At 42.1% G+C, this 19,991-nt stretch overlaps 2 protein-coding genes across 3 annotated transcripts; one reads left to right on the forward strand and one right to left on the reverse strand.

Moving 5' to 3' along the window:
- The first annotated feature begins 701 nt into the window (after nt 1–701).
- On the forward strand, nt 702–7,331 carry zgc:91910 (Zinc finger protein 706-like). Of its 2 annotated transcripts, none has more exons than XM_061254120.1 (4): nt 702–853; nt 1,601–1,741; nt 4,202–4,329; nt 5,827–7,331. In XM_061254120.1, the coding sequence occupies exons 2-3, from the start codon at nt 1,607–1,609 to the stop codon at nt 4,295–4,297; spliced, it is 231 nt and encodes a 76-aa protein (XP_061110104.1). In that variant the 5' UTR covers nt 702–853; nt 1,601–1,606; the 3' UTR covers nt 4,298–4,329; nt 5,827–7,331. The 2 variants fall into 2 exon arrangements, with proteins under 2 accessions (XP_061110104.1, XP_061110105.1); XM_061254121.1 differs by lacking the exon at nt 702–853 and adding an exon at nt 1,086–1,420.
- On the reverse strand, nt 7,079–18,672 carry bmp8a (bone morphogenetic protein 8a). The gene is made up of 7 exons (XM_061255942.1): nt 18,183–18,672; nt 15,773–15,965; nt 15,396–15,544; nt 14,975–15,169; nt 14,761–14,840; nt 13,997–14,107; nt 7,079–12,489 (listed from the first exon to the last, which is right to left on the reverse strand). The coding sequence occupies exons 1-7, from the start codon at nt 18,670–18,672 to the stop codon at nt 12,340–12,342; spliced, it is 1,368 nt and encodes a 455-aa protein (XP_061111926.1). The 3' UTR covers nt 7,079–12,339.
- Nucleotides 18,673–19,991: the final 1,319 nt, after the last annotated feature.

The raw sequence follows: 19,991 nt of genomic DNA on the forward strand, positions 1-19,991 counted from the left end.
ATTGGTAATGATTCCCTCTAACCACTAGAGGTCCCTGAACACCATCACAGTATTCAACTACTGTAACTGCATTTTATATTAAATTCATTTCCATTGTAAATATTGATCTTTAACCCAGTCTTGGTTGCATTCCAGTTTCCAGGAAATTAGCGATGCAGACATAGATAAGTAAATAATTTCGTAGCTCTGTCATTTATACCACTTGCTTAGCTTCTTCACCCTGAAATATCGAGACGTATTACTTTGAAATAAGGTATAAGAACATGAGTTGTGATCTGCGACAGAACTCGCTTTTAGATCAAGGAGAATGACATCATGACATCATATTGCTTTTTTTTTGTTTTATCAAACATGATCATTTTGGCGCCTGGGGAAGGGCGCTATAAATGGTGCTTGCTCCATGTCTTGAGGAGTTAAATCAGTAATGCAGTTTGTTGCGTCCCATCATTATGAACGTAAATCATACCTTGTTTGGCCACGCTATCAGCGTCCTCGTTTCCTTTTATTCCAACAACTGAACTGTTATACCACAGTTCAATGATTCCAACCTAACATGAGCTGGTACCCAAAGGAAACTAATATTGACCCCAGTCGGTTTGATCCTTGAATAAATTTGTAGGATGTCATACAAGATGTCGTGTCGGTTTGACATAAGTTATAAGGCTAGTTATTGCTAAACATCAGTCTGAATATATCAGGGCCTTAGTTTATAAAATAATTTTAAATACGGGGACTAAATACCTTATTTTATTTTGATTCGGTTTCCTTCTATGTTGAAACCGGAAGCAGTGTTCCTTTTTGTGAATCACTGTGGCTAGCGTCACATTCGAGCGGTGGAAAGAGCAACTCAGAGGTAACAAATAATATAACTTACCGAAAGTGTATTCGACATTTTGGTACTCTTTAAACGACTTCGGTGTTGTGCGAAAGTTGGTTAGTGTTATGTGTGTAGATGTACCTACCTAATTAGTTTACGTAAGTTAAGCCTAGATTGTAGGTTGTGGGCAGATAGATATCTAGCAAGCAGGCTAACGCCGGTGCGAGGTGGGATAAAGCCGGCCATATTGTCAAGTGTTCGCAACGTTGTTTCCGCTAGGCCTCCACTCGTATCACTCCGTGTTAACTAGCGAACTAAGCCAAGCAAACCCTTGTTTTTTCAAACTGGGAAACCTTAGTTACTGTTCCCTAATACCATATCTCTAATAGCGGGTGGGAATGGTTTTATTTATTATGCGAATGTGCGGTTACTAGCCGCCTTGATACGAACTGGCTAACGTTAGCCGATCAAGGCGGTCGTTTCTAATTATCAATTAAACTAAGCTTGTTCGCCGTAACCAGTTTATACCATGCCATTATACTATCTGGATAGCTGTCTACAGCATGGAACTGCGATTCGTTTTGATCTTGTATTTGGCAAACGGTAAATGGAGCAAACTGTCTACCTCGGCGTTGCTGATCTGTTTGTTAACGTTAAATATTTGGGTAGGTTAGCTAGAGCTAACGTTACAAAGGCAACTTGCCGTTTGCAGAACTGAAGTTCCTAACGTTATTGTTGTGGGTTCTGTGTTGGTGAAAACCTCCTGTATCTTTTTGACTACAGGAGGCCATGGCTCGCGGGCAACAGAAGATTCAGTCCCAACAGAAAAACGCAAAGAAAGCGGCGGAGAAGAAGAAACAACAGGGAGCAGACCAGAAAACTGCGGCCAAAGCTGCATTGGTCTTCACCTGTCCTGTTTGCCGGGTATGTGTGTGCACGTGGTTGTTGGCAGTATTTATTCTCATGTTAGGGGAATTGACTATGTGAAAGAATGTTACGCGATGGATGAAAGCATGAAAATGTCCCTTGGGTGATCCCAAGCCATTCTAGAAGGGGTGCCCAATATCTTAAAGGATATGTACCAGATATTTAAAAAAATCAAATATACCAGACCAATGGAAGAAGTTGTCCGATTTTATAATTCACAATATAGTTTTATTGATATAAGCTCTAAAAGATCGCCTAGTCTTCACCCTGCCTCCCATTTTCAGCAATATTAGTAATGATGACCTACGTCATTTTGTGACGTGGATGAGGAGGTTCGATTCTGTATTGGCATTTTACAACGTTATTGCAACAACGACCACAGACAATAGATTAATGAACAACCATTAGGAGTATAGCAGTACAGTACGTAATACTTTAAGCAATACAAGTAGCACTGTAACCACAATAAAGGCATTGTTTTATTAATTCAGTAATTTCAGGTGTCACCTTCAATACTAAAATATTACTTGCGTGTGGGTAAAGGAGGCTAATTAAGTGCTTTCGCTATGGCCCTCAAACCGTTTCTCACAGGAAAATTTGCCAAAGTTCAGACACCCATCAGTAACAATGGGGCTAATATCCAAAAGGAAGGTGAGGAAAGAGTTTAGAATGACTTTTTCCGTGCAAGAAAGAAAAAACTCCACAATTAGTCTCCAGCTTTTTGCTCCACCATCCTCAAATTGTGCACATGGATGTCAGATGACGTAGCCACTGTAAACGTAGGATGGAATCTCTGCTCTTATAGAATGCTTGGATCTTATGGCACGGCAATGAAAGATGGGATATTGTCTGGGCTACATCGCAGTGTGTCGTACCAATTGTAAAAGACGGTCCATATCTCACAGTATATAATTAATTAATTCATTGAATGTCTCAGAACACCTGCCAGCTAAGAACAGGTAAAACAGGAGAACTTGGTGAACTTGATTTGGTGACTTCATGTCACGTGTTACTGCGCGTCTCAGTAGAGAATGCCTTTGAATCGTAAGGGAGCCAACTCCAGATGATTTCCGAGCGATAGATATGAATTCACAAATTTTTCTGGATGAAATGGTTAATGGTTGCCATTTATATCGCACCTTTATCCAAAGTGCTGTACAACTGATGCTTCTCATTCACCCATTCATACACACTCACACACCAACGGTGATTGGCTGCCATGCAAGGCCCCAACCATGGGGGTTAGGTGTCTTGCTCTGGGACACTTTGACACACCCAGGGTGGGATCGAACCGGCAACCCTTCGACTGCCAGACAACTGCCTTTACTGCCTGAGCCAATGTCAGTGAAACTCTGACTTCTTTATATTGGCCAAATCAGGTGGGGTGGCTGTTGGGGGACAATAGCTATCCATTAAAGACATGGCTGATGGCTGATGTTCAACAGTGAATTCAGTCAAAGAAAAATGCTACATTTATTAGTATGCTTGTAGCCAGGTAAAATTGTGTTTTATCTGCCTGTGCCAACTTATTGTTTTCTTTAATTTTATTTGCATAGCGCTTTTCACAGGACACTGTCAGACAGATGCTTTGCAGAGTAGGGAAGGAATAAAAGGGGGAAATGCCAGCCCAAATCCCCAAGATAGCACACAAGGTAAAATAAACTCCCTAGTGGGGAGAAAAACCCACAAACAATGAGAACTCCTCGATGGGAAGAAATCTCAGGAGGAGCCAGGTTATAGAGGGGATACCCATCCTCCGCTGGCCTATAGCAGTTGAGGTATTAAACCTGCCGATAGTTGGGGTGTCTCGGTGGCACAGCCTGCAGAGCACTGACCGCATGCTGAATGTGAGCCGCGATGTCAACGGTTCGAATCCGACCGTCTGACAATTTGTCGCATGTCTTTCCCTCTCTCTCGCCCCCATTCTTCCTGTCTCTATATACTGTCCAATAAAGCTGAAAAAGGCCTTAAATATCTTTATAAAAAAAAAAATTAAAAAAAAAACCTGCAGATAGTCCACATGGCTCCAAGTGTTTATATACAGTACCAGTCAAAATACCTTTTTGGGTGAGCATTTTGAAATTTCACTCCACCAAAGCCTTTCATGGGTCGGACATTTTGGGCACCCAATCTGAGATGGTTCTATACATGCCAAAGGGTGCATTTATCCACTGTGTCATGGTTTCGCTCTACTACTACTGCCATTACATTTGCAGATTTTTGTTTTAATCACCTGACACTATCTTTCTGGGTTTTCTGTGTTGACTCCTTGTATATACTCACCACTATGTCAGTGTTTCCCCCTTACCAACCATTAGCATGTTTCCTGTACCCGTTTCCCTCACGCTCTTGCCACGTGTACATCCCGTGTACATATTGCTTGTACCGTATATTCGTTTACGACCCATATGTGCATGCTATATCTGTGTTCTCTGTACTGACTCTTGTTGTCTTTAGACCCAGATGCCAGACCCCAAGACGTTCAAGCAGCACTTTGAGAGTAAGCACCCCAAATCCCCCATGCCCCCCGAGCTGGCTGATGTGCAAGCCTGAGGAAGCTCAGCGATGGACTGACGACATCTGGGGTAAGACCCGGTTCTGATCACTGTCGTGCAGCAGGTCCTGTGAAACACTGCCTGAGTGGTGTTTATTCAAAATTCTAAGTCAGTGTTCTAGATGAAATCAGTTTTCATAAATTATTTTATATCCCAACATTGACTTGTTCAGACCTTGGTTAAATGACAGAGCAAACCCTGCCTGCTATTCACATTCTTCATCCTTATCTACCCGGAAGTAAATTCTTTGCTGTTGTGACGTCATGCTGATTTCATCTATAGAACTCCATTGCTTACAATTACCCATAGACATTGTTGGAGATCACTTTTGTTTCGCTCTAAACATGTTTGTATGCCTACTTTATCATTAAATGTTTTAATCCATGCTGTTACTTCAACATTTTTGAAAGAATATCATTTCACAGAAACAAATGTAAAGATAAGTGTCTTGGTGCTGCCCACTAACGCTTGAAATTCCTTCTGCGTTTCATTCTGGCCCTGCCCCAATCATGACGTCAGAGTAGCTCTTCGGAGGTACCTCTACGTCATGTAAATATAAATCAAGATATTGAACGGGACAATTGTTGTCTCCCACTTATTCTTCAGTTTACTTTTAACTGCTCATTTTCAAACTTGCACTAGTCAGATTTGACAGTTGTTACGGATCAGTACCACATGGAACTGAGTAGACTGATTGGACATGCTTATTTCACCCACCCCGGGAAGCATTTCTCAAAATTGCGTAATAGGCAGTGCCGGGCTGAAATAGTGGGTGCAGTTACTCTAAGAACATTCTAATCACATATTTGTGATCTTACACAATAAAAGGTTAATATAAATAAGAACATACACTGGACAGTGGCTCAATTTCTGTTCTTTTGGCTCTGTAGTCCAGTACATTAGGTTTGAAATGAAAGCATGAATATGTATTTATAATGCAGACTGTTGCCTTTATTTGAGCGTATTTACAGGCATATCAATTGATCCGTGGAATTACATCCCTTCTTATACATATGCCTATCATTTTAGAGGACCAAAAGTAATTGGACAGTTGGCTTCTCAGCTGTTTCTGATTTCTTCTGCCTTCTTTGGTGCCGGTATAAGATTTCAGTATCTCGTCCTGATTCTAGACTTTTAATTGCCATTGGAGTCTGTTCTTAGCGTTTGTCAACATGAGGTCCAAAATTGTGTCAATAACAGTCAAGAAAGCCGTTATGAGACTGAGAAAGAAGACAAAACCATTCAGTGACATATAGGCCAAACAATACCCTCGAAATAAAGACGTCAGTCTGTATTTTAACCTAGTTTCATTTCAAGTACAATGTGCTGGAGCACAGAGCCAAAAGTACAGAAATTGTACCACTGTCCAAATACTTACAGACCTCGCTGTACACCATTTCAAGTTATGGTCCATGTTATCGCATGCGTTAGATCTTGTTGCCCTTACTCGGCTTTGTGCATTGTAGCTATTCTCTCAATGTTCATTTTCTATTTCACTATACCCTGCATAAATGTTGTGGTTCACAGACTGGGGTTGTTGGACACGTGATATGAAAACATGGACCGAAGAATGGGCCTGGCAGCCTGCAGTATTTTAATGCAAAAGCAGCGTAAAAGCAGCGTGGGTAGGGCTGAGGGTGGAGGACGGGGTGGACGGCCGCAGCAGCATTCTTAACATTTTGTTTGATTTCTGTTTGTTTTTGCATCATTCCCCAGTGGTGCTGCACTTTGATTCCACGTACACCCCAACACCCTCTGTGCGTTTACCCTGCTCCATAAGCAACATGTTCCACATGATTACAGATGGACCTGGCACAATGTTGGCATTAATGTATATGTGTGTGTTTGTGTAAAAGAGAGGGGGTGGGTTTATTGTTACACCTTTCAGGCAGGATAGAAATGTGACTCGGGTCACCTGGAAGTCCAGGCTGCTGCTAGCCTCCTTTTGAAGGCGGAGTACCTGAAGTGATTGAGCCAATGGCATCACTGAAAAGACCCTTTGTAATGTAATGAAGACATGGAGCCAGTATTCATTTTCCCCCTCCCTATCTGCAAAGCCAGCATTTCCATCTGTGTCAGTAATCTACCTGTCCATTTGTCCAAATGTATTAATTCTGAAATTGTGTTTGCTCCTCACTGCCCAAAGAAGACTGCTGTAAAGGTGTCAATCAAGAAAAACACTAGATTAATGTCATCTCGGTTATAATTCCTCCTTCAGTCAGTCTGCCTGTTTTAGGTGTTTTGTCCCCCCTCCCATATCAGTAAATGTGTTAATATAAATAGACCTAGCCCTTAATTTCCCCACATAAAAGGTGAATCAAATGTGTGTCCATATTCTCCGGTTCCATTTGCCGATGCATTGGGGTAGAGCAGGCAGAAGCTTTGGTGTCCAAGGCAGCTGACATGCCACAAACCCCTCTGTATAGGGACATGAGGGTCCCTGTGAACTGCAATTCTCGCAAGAAATGTTTGAAATTCCTACGGTCGCTTTTCTCCTCGCAGTGGCTTCCATTGTTTTCCTGCACTGAAAGACTGTTAGCAGCATTGTTTTTACACATGCCGATTCTGCTTATGTGGCCTGATGCCTGGATCCCTATCCACAGCTGTGGCTGATAATCCTCTCCTTTGAGGTCAGGGTGATCTAAACAGCTTGGAAATCCTTTGTATTACCCGGACTGTGTTTCCGTGTACATCAAAAAGAACCACGGCGGGCTTGGCCTGATGAGATCCGGCAACATGGGCAAAAAAAAAAACATAACCAGAACATGGTTACGGTTCTCCAATTTATTTTCTTAAGTCAATGCAGCATGAAAATGCATCCCTAACCTCTAGGCTTCTATAACTGCCCACAAGTTTTTGATTTTCTACTGAAAGAAAACTGGGCGGGGGGTGGGAGGGGGGAGTGCAAGGACATTCAATCCTGTGATTATTGACCTTCTGTACATATCTACTGCAAAAAAAAAAAAATCCTTGAAATTTTTCATGGCTACTAACTTGTACTAGATAATGAAAAATAAAGTGAGTACAAAGTTGCTTGCAGTTCCAGTGTGCTGATTTCAGTTGCTATAAATCAGGTCTTGTGTTCAGTTACTGTGAATGTGTGAGGCTTCCTCTTACAGTGTTCATATATGGGCATTGGTAATCCTGTTTCAGATATTTATTTAAAAAATTACAATACATCATAAAATTATACAAATACAGTGGGCACCAGAATTACTGGCACCCTATATGATAAAAGAAATCAAGAAAAGGTGCTGTATATAATAAACAGATAATGTTATGTTCAAACATATGGGAAAACTATAGTTTTGTTTCAATACATTTACTGTCAGGAGTCAATTTGCAAAACTGAAACATGAAATGTTGCAAAACTTTGCAAAACATTTCTCCATATCCAGGAGAGTGTTTGGAGCCAATTATATTCTTGTCAATAGCTTTAGGGTTGGATGCAACTTTGCAATTTTGCAAAGATCTTTGTTAGATCCTGAAATTTCATTGTTGGGTACTGGTGATAATAAATGGCTCAAAACAATCTTCAAACATGTCTTATTTAGAATCTGAAAGAATTAAAACAATATCTTACTTGGTTCAGATTATAGACTGCTACACAAATGTTGGAATTTGTCATTTCTTGAATAAAGTATGCAAAATTTACATATTTTCTTGGAATTTCTCTTTTCAAGTCCATACCTCATGATAATTGAAGTATGTACCTCTGAAATGGTAGACCAGAGATGTGTTTTCGGTGGAACATAATCTTAAAGAAATACCCTTTTTGGGAAATATACCTTTTTTCCGACTTACCGAGACTTGGATGAAATTTTCATTTTTGTGCATTCTCTGGCTCGGTTTCCATGTTAGAGACACACCTCTTCAAGCAGCACCTCTCCCCATCCCTCCCTACCTCCCTGTGAACCTTAATTGTTGTCTCTGTGACTTGCTTTGTGTATCGGTATTTTTAGTTGGCTAGGTAAGCAGTGTTTGGATAGTTTTGCTCTGTTTGTTTGTTTGTTCCAAAAAAAAAAAAAAAAAAAAAAAAATGGCCCTTGTCCTTATCTTTGTTGTACAGGTAGCAGTTGAAATTTTACTTCCCTCTAGGGTCTTTCAGCAAACTTATCCCTGGTTATGGGTATGCACATTGTTGTACGTTGCTCTGGATAAGAGCGTCTGCCAAATGCCAATAATGTAATGTAATGTAGAATAACATGTTCGCTTAGCATAAATACTTGAAGCTTATAGGAGTCAGGGGCCTACCTCAAAGTGAAGAAATACACCGTATAGCAACGCCAAAGCTGTCTTATTTACACACAGTATTGTGTAAGGTAGGGCTAGATGAGGCACAAAAGTGCGCTTACTCTGTTGTAAACAAAACAACCATCAGAAAGATGGATACATGATTGTCCAGTGGTTATAACTTCTCAGAAAATATCTTTTAAAACTTAAAAAAAAGTTTTTCCTGCACGTATATTTCAAATACACATAATACCTTCTGCAAATGGAAACCAAGGCAGTGAATACACAAAAATGAAATCAAACATCTCATCTAAGTCTGGGTAAGTTGAAAAAAGGTATATATTTCCCAAAATGTTGGTGTATTCCTTTAAGTGAGTTAATCTCAGTCTAAAGGAACTAAATGGTCTCATTCTATAATTTCTGGTTTCTCCAGAGTATAAAAAAGCGGTAAAAAGCATGCAAAATTAATGGTCATTAATCTGCGCAGTTGATGCCAATTGACCATTACAAGTCTGGTAATGGGTACAGAAAAAGACAAACGGTTAAACATAGCACTTAGCACTGTAAGGGCAAAAATAAAAAGGTGTAAAACATGGAATGGTTGCAAACTTGCCAGGAAGAGGATATAAGTGTATGTTGTCCCCACGGACGGTGAGGAAGATGGCAATGGAGGCCATAAATTACCCACAGTTTAAGAATTGCAGAGATGGGTTGCATCTTGGGATCACCAATTCTAAAAAAAACTATAAAATGGCACCTCCATACCAACAAACTCTTTGGAAGGTTGGCATGAAGATAGTCCTTACTGAGCACAGTGAACAAAACCAATCATCTGGAGTTTGCCAAACCTCATTGGAATTACGACCGGAAGAGAGTGCTGTGGTCAGAAGAGACCAAAATTGAATGTACCCACCATACACACCATCAACATGTTTGGTGGCAAACAATGTATTCATACAAGGAGAAGCACCTCATACCTACAGCCGAATATGGAGTTGGTTCATTGATATTTTGGAATTGTTTTGCTGCCAGTGGTATAGGAGCACTATTTCAAATCAATGGTGCAATAAATTCAGCAAACTACCAGGAGATTTTGGCAGAAAATATGGTTGTCTCTGCTAGGAAGCTGAGACCTGGTCATAGGTAAATCCTATTGTCCAGCAGGACAATGACTTCAAACATACATAAAAATCCACACAGGTATGGTGTTCTCCAGACTTAAATCCCATCAAAAACCTGTGGTCTGAATGGAAGAGGGGGTCCATAACCGCATGCAAACCCAGGGATATCAATGATTCTGAAACGCTCTGCATGATGACTGATTACTGTCATCTTTGTCAGGGGTGTTTGCACAAACTATTAAACCAAGAGTGCCAATCATTTTCTGAAAAAAAGATTACTTAATAAAAAGCAATAAAAAGCATTGAAGAATAATGAAAGATAATAAATGTATTGCAATAAAACTATATAGTGTTCCTATATGTTTGAATATAAGAGATAGATTATTATCTGTGTTGTTTACTAAATACAAAAATCTTCATTGCCTCCAGAATTATTGGCACCCTTAATAAAAATGAAGAAAAAAGGCATATAATAAACAACACATATGATGTGGGGGTGCTTTGAATCTTTCAGATACTTAGCAAACTGTAACCTGACCATCCTGTATTTGCAGCTAATTAGTGGTTTGCACCTTGCAATAGAACCTCTGTAGTTCTGTGACTTCTGTCTGCAGAAGACTTCAGACATCCTCACCTGCCTCCTGAAGCGTGTTTCTGCTCTGTTGGACAGGTGTTTTCATAATGAAGGCATTCTTCAGTCATCATCTGTAGAGATCTTCCTTAACCAACCAGTCCCTTTGTGCTCACCAGTGCACTCTATCTCTCTCTCTTAAAGGCATACTATACACAATTTTAGGCCTTGATGCAGCCCTTTGTTTACGTACATTAAGATTCTTGCGTAAAGCATCTGTTTTAGTAGTGACTTTTCACACAAGCCATCTAGTTAGCTTTTTATCTGACGTTACTCATGTTTGTATTAAGCTAAACATTGTTAGTGGTGATACTAGCCACTGCGGGCACTCACTCCCTGGAAGGAAGCACAATTCTGTAACATTGTATACAGACAAACACATCTATGAATTGTCGCTTTCATTTCTATCAGCCATCTCAAGTATTCTGAAAGTCCTGGAACCTAGGCATGAGCTCACTACCCAGGAGATAGGGTTGTCACACGTTCTGGTTTTCCCAGGATTGTTCTCTTTTTTGAGCGACTGGCGCGGAAAATGATTATTCTTTGCTGGGACACGAATTGTCCCGTTTTTTTGTAGGCTACTTCTAAATGTTCCAAATAAAACGGGATTCTTCTACTGCTGTTCTGCTTTTTCCTCTTTACCTTTAGACATCCAATCCCGTGAGTGGATTGGAAAAATGAGTAAAACACAGCAACGATTGGCCATATGCCTATACTTCTTTTTAATTGGTAACAGAAACACGAAAGTTTACCTTACCACCTAGCAACTGCTGCACGGGCTGTCAGTCTGGCGCGTGCAATCACTTCAACCACCCTACCGTAGGAAAGTTCAGCTAGCTACTAGAGGTAATCGCCTAATACTTCAGACTGTACTTATTTATTTTGTCGGTTTTATAAAATTGGGGGAGAGACGGGCGAGGAGGACGAGAGAACAAAATCAGACAAGCAACCAGCAGCAAAAAAAAAGAAGAAAGATATACAACGTACAACTCAGACTGGGCAAAAGGAGAGCACTTTGTGAATGGATAATGACGTGTCAAATGTCCCGGTTTTTCACAAATCAAATGTGGCAACCCTACCAGGAGAGGAAATCTCACGAGAATAAGCAGTAATACTGTGCAGGGGGACCCAAGTATCATGGCCCACCAGCGGAATTTAGTCAGCTAATAACAGCAGCTACCTACTGTGATGTTACCAAAAGCTAGCCAGCCATTTGATTAATGGTTATCCACTATGGCTAATCTCTTGCAAACCCAGCTCACCACTGTATTGTATCACTGTTTGGACATGTAGATATAGCACAAAAATTAAGGCCCACACCCCGAAGCGGCCCAACAAGTTTTCAGAATAAGTAGACAAGCAAGGTAGGCTATTGGGCAGAAGTGAACAGAGACCCATGGCAGAGTATCATGACTGAGTATGTTTGTTTTATAAAATCAAGGTGAAAATCCTGCATAGTATGCCTTACTGATCTTCCAAATAGTTTATTTTGGTGACCTATTTTTTTGGCCTATGTATCAATTTCTCTTCCTTATTTCTCATGGCTTCCTTGGCTGTCATTGGCACAACTTTGGTCCTCATGTTGACAAATGCCAAAAACAGACTCCAAAGGCAAGCAAAAGTGATTGAAATCACCTGAATACACCATTAAAGCCATTTGTGCTGTACATGAGCTAACCTGCATGTTTTCCAGGTCCACATTATCCCAGTTACCCAGGTAAGCATTTTAGCAAGAGGATTTGAAATAAGATGATAAAGTAACTCATACCAAATTATTGCTGTTGCCATATTGAAGGAAATGGAGATAAAATAATGAAATGAGCGTCATTTACGGGCCTCTATTTTTTGCTAAAGTATGTTTTCAATTTAATAGATTTTTCAATTGATTTTTTGACATGCCAGCACACTTGAGTCATTTTGCTGTACATACAAAGTTTCTGAATAGCAAGGCTTGAATGAAGCCATCATGCTATATGTTGTCGCTATCCTTGACCCTGAAACCCATGGTCTAAGCTGTAGAATGCCTCAGAGCTCTGTGAATGTTGGGTTACTGTGTTACAGGCAGCCACAGGTTTTCACCACCATGTTGCGCTGCCTCTTGAGGATGACGTTGTTGTTGTCGTCATAGAAGAGCACAGAGATGGGGCTAAGCTTGGTTGGGGCACAGCAAGCCTTGGGAACCTCATCTGGCTTCATCAAGTGAACCTGGGGGAGAATAGAACAGTGATGCTGATCGGAAGTGAAGTCCACGTTTTCAGCCCATTTCCAATCGGCTCCTCTTTTAAAAGCATATACGATGATTCTCAAGCGTTCAAGTTAATTAAACTCGCTCCAAAATATACTGTATTTTAAAAAGAAAATAACTAGCACTGTAGACAGCAAAACTAAAGACAGCAAAAAGAAAAACAACCCTTTTTCAAAAGAGTCCATCATAAACTTGCATCAGCAATCATTTAGAAATAAATTAACAAAAGGCTGTCTACAGTTCACACTTTCCATCAGGTTTACTATTCCATATCCTGCCTGTAATTTGCATTGGCCCATATATTTTTATCCACACAGTCCAGTGTGATCCAATACCAACATATTGAATACTTAACATATTGACACTGCAGTTATTTCACTCCGGCTCTGTTCTGTTCAAATGGTAGCCTATAGACTGCTTCATGATTACCACATTCCTATTAACAATTCTGTCAATAGTGGTCAATCTGACAGGGGTAATATTTTGAAAGACAACTGAAGTCTTGAATGATTTTGTCTATGTCTTGCAGGCACAGGGTAAGCCTGTACAGTACAAAATATTTCCCATGATAGTAGTGCTATGTAATGTAAACACACAATGTGAAAGCAAGCTGTATGTACCGCAGTTGTTGTATGTAGTACAGTATACTGTAATTGGTTCATTGCTCTGTGGTTACAGTAATTACTGGCTCACCCTCTTGAAGACATGTATTTGATGCAACTGTTGATCTGCTCAGATTTGGTTGAACCTTCATGCCTACTTCTCTCAACATCAGCCCACAGTTGATTACATTATCTAGTTCTTCTTTGAAGGCCTTGTCCAGCTCTCCTACCTTGCATTCGCAAACCCCTGCTCCTACATCTCACAGCTGCTTCTCCTACTCCCTCTGCTTCCATTTTATTTGATACAGGTCACTAACCTGGCGTATCTCTTGACTTTGTGACTTCATACTGATTATTGAATCAAAAGCTTTGTACCTCTGCATTTTCTCACACTATGAATGAGCTTATACAGCTGAAACAGATTTCTCTATCTTGGTAAAAAGCCTGAGAATATTGTGAACAGAAGACACCCAGGTGAAATCTGTACTCAGTGCCTGCATTTGTGTTAAATGTTCAGCTCCACTAGAGCACAAAATCCAAGATCACTGTTGTTGCGCATTTAGTAAATTGGATGTGCTGTACTGTTTCAACCAGACGGGCTAAAGAGATGAATATGGTCTCTTTTCCCGCTAATGTTAGGTCAGCAAATGCAATTGTGTGGTTGGTTGAGCATTTCATGCCATCTAAACCATGGAATCCAAGATGGCGGCCCTCACTCATAGGGAAAATGAGATCATCTGTGTCTTTTGAACAATGTGGGCTAGAAATATGATTGGGTGGTCATTCCCAAGAACAGCCAACAGCACTTTTCTATTTTCTATTGAAAGCTAGTCTAATGTGAATATTTGAAGTGCTGGGCACTGACCACTAGCTGGATCATGGCGTGGTTGGTAGCATTCATGCAGGATCCCAGGGGGTACAGACATTCTCCATCGCAGTAGAAAGCCGAGTAGCCCTCCGGTGCCAAAACCCAGTCCTGGTGAAGAGATGTATTGTTATTTTAAAAATCTGTTGACTTAACACAGTGTTGTCAAAACTACCACCTGTACGTTACAGAAGATCTGGAAGCAAATCATTTTTTCCAGCTGATTTTGGAGCTATTTCGTCAACCTGGTTTGGTAAGTTCAGTTAAATTCAGAGCATGGTCATGTATGTTGTTATTTATTAATGTGGACCTTCCCTCTAGGGTCTTTCAGCAAACTTATCCCTGGTTATGGGTATGCACTTTGTTGTACGTCGCTCTGGATAACAGCGTCTGCCAAATGCCAATAATGTAATGTAATGTAATTAACCATTGCAATGATTCAAACACTACTGTACGGTAGTGAAGTTAATACATTACAAAAATGTTTTATTTAAGATATTTCAATATTTTAAAGCACTTTACATAGGAGGGCCATTTAGAACAATCATCACCAATGTGCATCATCCACTCTTTTGTGAACTAATTTACATTGTCTAATACTATAACCCTTTCAGACCAATTCGGTCGGAACAGTAAACTACTGTTTAGCCAGTGCAATGTTTTCTGTCTATTTATAGCATTGATATACAGCTACAGGATATTATGTTCATGGCAAGGGCTCACACACTAATCTTTCATCATATTCCTTTAACCATGCAACTCACCTTCCAGCCCAGATCTCCAAAGCTGACGTAGAGTTCGTGCTTCTTACAAGCCTGACGCCCGCTGTTGGCATGGTTATTATCTGAGAAAGAGGAAATTCATTTTACCTGCGTTACTCTATTTCATCTACCTCCTGTCCTTCTGTCCAACCCTTTCACCAAATTGCCTCCTCATCCCCAAACTGCTCCATCCCACGCGCACCCCCTTCAACCATACCGAATATCCCTGGTAGCCTGTTGGGGTGGGGCAGGTCGTACTTGGGCTTCTTCTTGCGTTGGTTGTTGTGTCTGAGCGCGCGAGGTGACCTGCAGGGGCCCTGACTAGCTCTGAAAAACGTCACCATGAAAGGCTGTTTGGAGCGAGGGCCTCGGCGACCAACCAGCCCCACCCAGCCCGCCGACAGCGAGCGGTCTGAGGGAGAGAAAGGCATTTTACCATTACATCTTACTCACTCCTAGCATATATCTATAGCAATCCCCTGCTATATGCTTCAGGTAAGCTGTACAATTCGTCCATACATGGCCATTCACTTTTCTCCTTGTATTCCTTAACTGTCCCTTCCTCTCTGGCTCATTGGCCAGACATGCCACCACCCCACCTCCAAACACCTGTGCCCACAGTGCCCTGTGCTGCTCACCCTCTTCTGTCTCCACATAGAGCCTGATGCCCAGGTTGCTGCGAGGATGCAGTAGCCAGCGGTTGCTGGCTGAGGTCACATCAAATGCCAGCCAGCCCTCCTGCCCTGCCGGCACTGACTGCATGTCTAACAGAACCAGTTCAGGTTCCCTGGGGAATCAGCAAACCGGAGAGACCTTTGATTCCCCTTTATTCAGACAATTTCTAATTACTCAACATTTCACAGCATTAATGATTACATCTTACAAATGACGTAATTCTATTGTATACCCAATAGAAACACAACCCACACACATAAACATAAAAAACACCCCACAGTAGGAGAGGTTGGGGTGAAAAGCTGAAAGAGGGGTGTGAGAAGATGAAGACAGGCCTGACCTGTGCCGGTTCTCTCTCAGGATCTCGTAGACGGAGATGTGCAGGGTGCGGTTAGCTCGCTGCCCGATGCTCAGGGTTTTGTAGATCCTGAACTCAGCAGCCGTTACCGCCTCACCCTGGGGCAGGGGCGTCAGGTCGAAACGGAACTCCTTCCAGTATGGCCGCTGCTGCAGGAGGTCTCGTTCCTGCTCCACTGTTGGGAAGAGAGAAAGTGGGGAAGGTGTTCAACGGAAAACACCACGGGGCAAAGCGAAAGATTGCATTGGAGTGACCAGTAATTTAAAAGAGAAAGTTGAGGGTAGCAGAAGGAGGTTGAGGGAATTGATTGGAGTGTGTGTGTGTTTGTGTGTGTGGGTGGGTTAGGAGTGGGTGGGGGGTTGAGGAGGGGATAACTCTGCAGACACGCCGAGGGTAGGAGTGTGTCCTTGTGGAGCCAAGCAAATCGGGGTAACACCCACAGTCGAGCCTACAGAGTAATTAGAGGCCCTGTGGGGCCAAGACTGCAGTAGCAGCTGAACGGAGAACCACTAATTACAGCCCCTGGGTATTTTTAGAAAGGTAGCAAGCATTATTTTCATTTCGCTCTCCTCTTGTCTTTTTTGGCTTTTTCAACGGGACCAGTAATTCTGTATGGCTGCCCAATTATGGGTGTGTGTGTGAAGCAGAATATTGTGTATTTCTGCATGCACATACAGTGGGGTCCAAATGTCTGAGACCACTAGTGAAAACTTTTGCAATACAAATTATAGTATCAGCGTAACAGTTTGAGTAAAACTGTACATGAATTTCAGAAGTTCTTAGTATTTGGTATGTCCCCCTTTAATGCAATGGCTTTAATGGCTCGATCTGGTATGGGCTACACAAATTTGTGCAAAACCTGATTCATGTCATCCTAGCGCTGTTTGTTCCAAAGAGCCAAATAAACCTTGTAAATAAATTTGCTGAAAAGGGCAAAAACAAGGCAATCAGCAGCGTGCATTAACTGGGGTATTCATTTCTTCAAGCTTTTGCAATTTGATAAAGATATTAAACATTGTTTTGTTGCAAATTATTTATCTTCATATTAAATAGCCTTCAGCTGCTGTAAACTATTGCCAGGCCAAGAATAAATCAAAATGTATCTTACCTGCACTAAAATCAATGTATAATAAAAATTACATTCAGACAGCTAATTAAGCCCGGTATATTGGTGTATGATTTCGGTGTGTGTTACTAACACACACACACAGACCCATGATGTTCAAACATACAACCGTCATTATATTGGTATAATGTAATGGATACGAGGTATCCATTACATTACTAATAGTAGAAGTATCATCTGCTGCCACCATCAGATCCCTGTCCAGTTTCCCACACTGCAGACCTTCACAGTCCCAGGAGGAGCAGGGGAAGGAAGCGATTGAGGAGGAGATGTTTAAATTCCACGACAGATAAGTATCATGTCTGTCTGGGTTGGAACAGGAAGTGTCTTTCAGGAGGAAGACAAAATGTGAGACTACCATACCCGCCCACTACAACATTGAATGGCTCTCAGCTCCAGAGCTCTCTATGATAGACTTACGGCTGGAGGACAGTCAGGTCCTTGTCAGAAGATGCACCAGTGACATCACTGTTCAGCATCATGCAGGCCATTCTCATTCCTGGTCCTAGCAGGCCACAGCGTCTGCCACTTTTTGGTGTTACTCAGCACTTAATTGATAAATCATAGCAGTCGATTACACCATTTCCTCACTGCACCTGGTTTCTTGGGTCTGAATTGGTTGCTGATATTAAGGTGGAAACAAACCAGCTGACCCTGCCAGGACCAGGAATGAAGATCATTGTCTTAGCCTCAATTCAGGAATGTGGAAGCATTCATTTGGATAAGTCAATACAACTTCAGTCAGGGCATATCATCATCATCATCATCACTGGTATCATGCAAGAACATTCTCCTTATTTATGCTTTCTGCTGCTCAATCTATCAATTGTTTCAACCTTAGGTCACATATTCCATTCCTCAAACCCATAGTTTTTGGTGAAAAAGCTTTTAAAGTCTTTGCACCCTCTTCTTGCGTGAGTTACAACAAAATTGTCAATTAGACCATTAGACAATTAGTATATAAGATTACAAAAACAGGATGAAAGACAATGTTCATTATTTCACTGTAAATTATCACTGTTCATTTGTTTTAGTTGTACGTGACTATTGAGTATGTGAGTCTATTTTACTATTACGTTTTGAGAATGAGAATCTTTTTGTGCACCCTTATGAAACAGATTTTGAATCTTAAACGATCCCTCATCAATCTTCATCAATCTCATTAATATAAATTTTGGCTGTTTTTGATACTCATTTTCAGCTGGCATAAGCTTATACAACTAAAATATTTGCGGCGGCCTCCACACGGATGCGGCGGTCACTCACCCACATTAACGAAGCTCATGACGGTGTCGGCCTCGCTGACCACGGTCCCGAGCGGAGGGGTGTGGGTGCTCAGGGTGGGCAGGGCGGCGTGGCTCAGCTTGTCCAGGTTCAGGCCCAGGCCGGGGGCCTCCTCGCCCTCCCCCGACACGGCGTGGTACAGGTCCAGCATGAAGAGCGGGGCGGAGGAGGGGGGCCGCAGGGGGGGGTGCGGACGGGGCCGCCCGGGGAGCCCCAGGATGGACAGGATCTCCCGCTGCATCTCCTTCCTCTCGCGCACGCTCAGCCGGCGCTGCAGGAAGCTGGAGTGCAGCCCTCCCTCTGCCAGACCCCCCAGGCCGAGCAGCACGAGGAGGGGGAGGGAGAGCAACAGCGGGAAGAACCTCCGCCGCCCTGCGCTGCTGCCGGCACTGACCCCCCTCCCCCCGTTGCATCCGACAGGTCTGCCTGAGCACAACGCTGTTTGAGTGTCAGCAGAGGTGTCCCTCGCCATTATTGACTTTTTCATCAGCCTCTCGTATTGTAATATGCCCTTTAACGCTACCTAATTGGAAAAAAAGCCTCCTTGATTTACTTCTTCTTCTCCTGCCTTTGTCCTCTTGAACCCACTCGTTGTGTATTCGGGGGAGACTCCGTCTGCTAGCGTGGATCCTCACTGGCGTTCAGCATGTGTGCACTCCTCTGTGATTCAGAAACAATTTGGAGTAATCAGAGAGTGAGAGATGTGTGTTTACTCTCGTTTAGCTCTCCTCCCTCCATTCCTCTGCTCACAATATTACTTTATCAACAGCCACTCCTGTTTCAGCCTCATAAAAAGCCTGTTCAAGAGGAGAGAGAGAGAAGTAGAAGGCAGAAGCAACTCCAGTTTCAGTTTAAGCAGAAAACCAGCGCCTATTTTATGCCAATCAGCGCTTCCTTTGATAAACTAAATTTGGAAGGAGAAAAAAAAGGTCTGATTGCAGGGTGTAAGAGTTTGGAGAGAGAAATATACAAAAAAAAGGATCAGATCCGCAGCCTGCAAACAGTTCAGCCTTTATCCAGAAAGTACAGAAACTCGCACCTGTTGCCCTTTGAGATCTGCCAAAAAACCAACAACCTGATCCACAGCTGAAACTGGGATCAAAGCCAAATTTAGTAAACCAAAACAAAGAAAAAGAAAAAAAAAGTCCTGTATCCAATCTTCCTGTCCTATCCCTCTTGTCGCGAGTAGATGATGGTCACGCTTTCATTCCGATGCACACACTCTCATTCCAGCTTCTTTAAATCTCTTCATGTTTTTTTATGCAGCAACTGAGGCAGAAAGGAGCCTAATTCCTCATAATAATCCTCAATTGCACTCACAAGCGCCCTTCTCAGTAGCTTTCTTTAGCACATTACAGAACGGATGCTCACACACCAACACTGCACGCTGCTGCTGCTGCGATTTGAAACTCTGCGCCGTGGTCTGTTCTGAATTGGCTTTGCCTCAGGATTGGGCGTGTCAAACCTAAAGCCCTCTCTCCTCCCTCTCTCTCCATCTTTCCATCTGCCCATCTTCTCAACTTCATTTGGCTCTTCCAGAGCCTCACTCATCTCTACGTCGCCCACGTTCTCACCCGTCGTCTTCTGTCATTTGCTGGACCCAGTTAGCTGGCCCTGTTATTACACAGCACCTGGGTTTGACCCAGTCTACAACGGCACTGTTACACTGATATTGTGATGACACTGGCAGTTTCTGAAAGGCAAGTGAATAAGTCCGGATTGAGGAACACTTTCTGGTAAATATTTGCTCCATGACAACAAATATGACATGGCATACTCCATTTATCAGTG

The sequence above is a fragment of the Conger conger genome, chromosome 9 (genome assembly GCF_963514075.1).
Source record: "Conger conger chromosome 9, fConCon1.1, whole genome shotgun sequence".
Taxonomy (NCBI): domain Eukaryota; kingdom Metazoa; phylum Chordata; class Actinopteri; order Anguilliformes; family Congridae; genus Conger; species Conger conger.

Excerpts from the sequence above, each read along its gene's own strand:
- bmp8a (XM_061255942.1), bottom strand. The coding sequence starts at position 18,672 with ATGGCGAGGGACACCTCTGCTGACACTCAAACAGCGTTGTGCTCAGGC. Across the intron at positions 15,966-18,182 it reads CATGAGCTTCGTTAATGTGG|TGGAGCAGGAACGAGACCTC; the intron begins GTGAGTGACCGC and ends TCTTCCCAACAG. Across the intron at positions 15,545-15,772 it reads CTGAGAGAGAACCGGCACAG|GGAACCTGAACTGGTTCTGT; the intron begins GTCAGGCCTGTC and ends CTGATTCCCCAG.
- zgc:91910 (XM_061254120.1), top strand. The coding sequence starts at position 1,607 with ATGGCTCGCGGGCAACAGAAGATTCAGTCCCAACAGAAAAACGCAAAG. Across the intron at positions 1,742-4,201 it reads TCACCTGTCCTGTTTGCCGG|ACCCAGATGCCAGACCCCAA; the intron begins GTATGTGTGTGC and ends TGTTGTCTTTAG.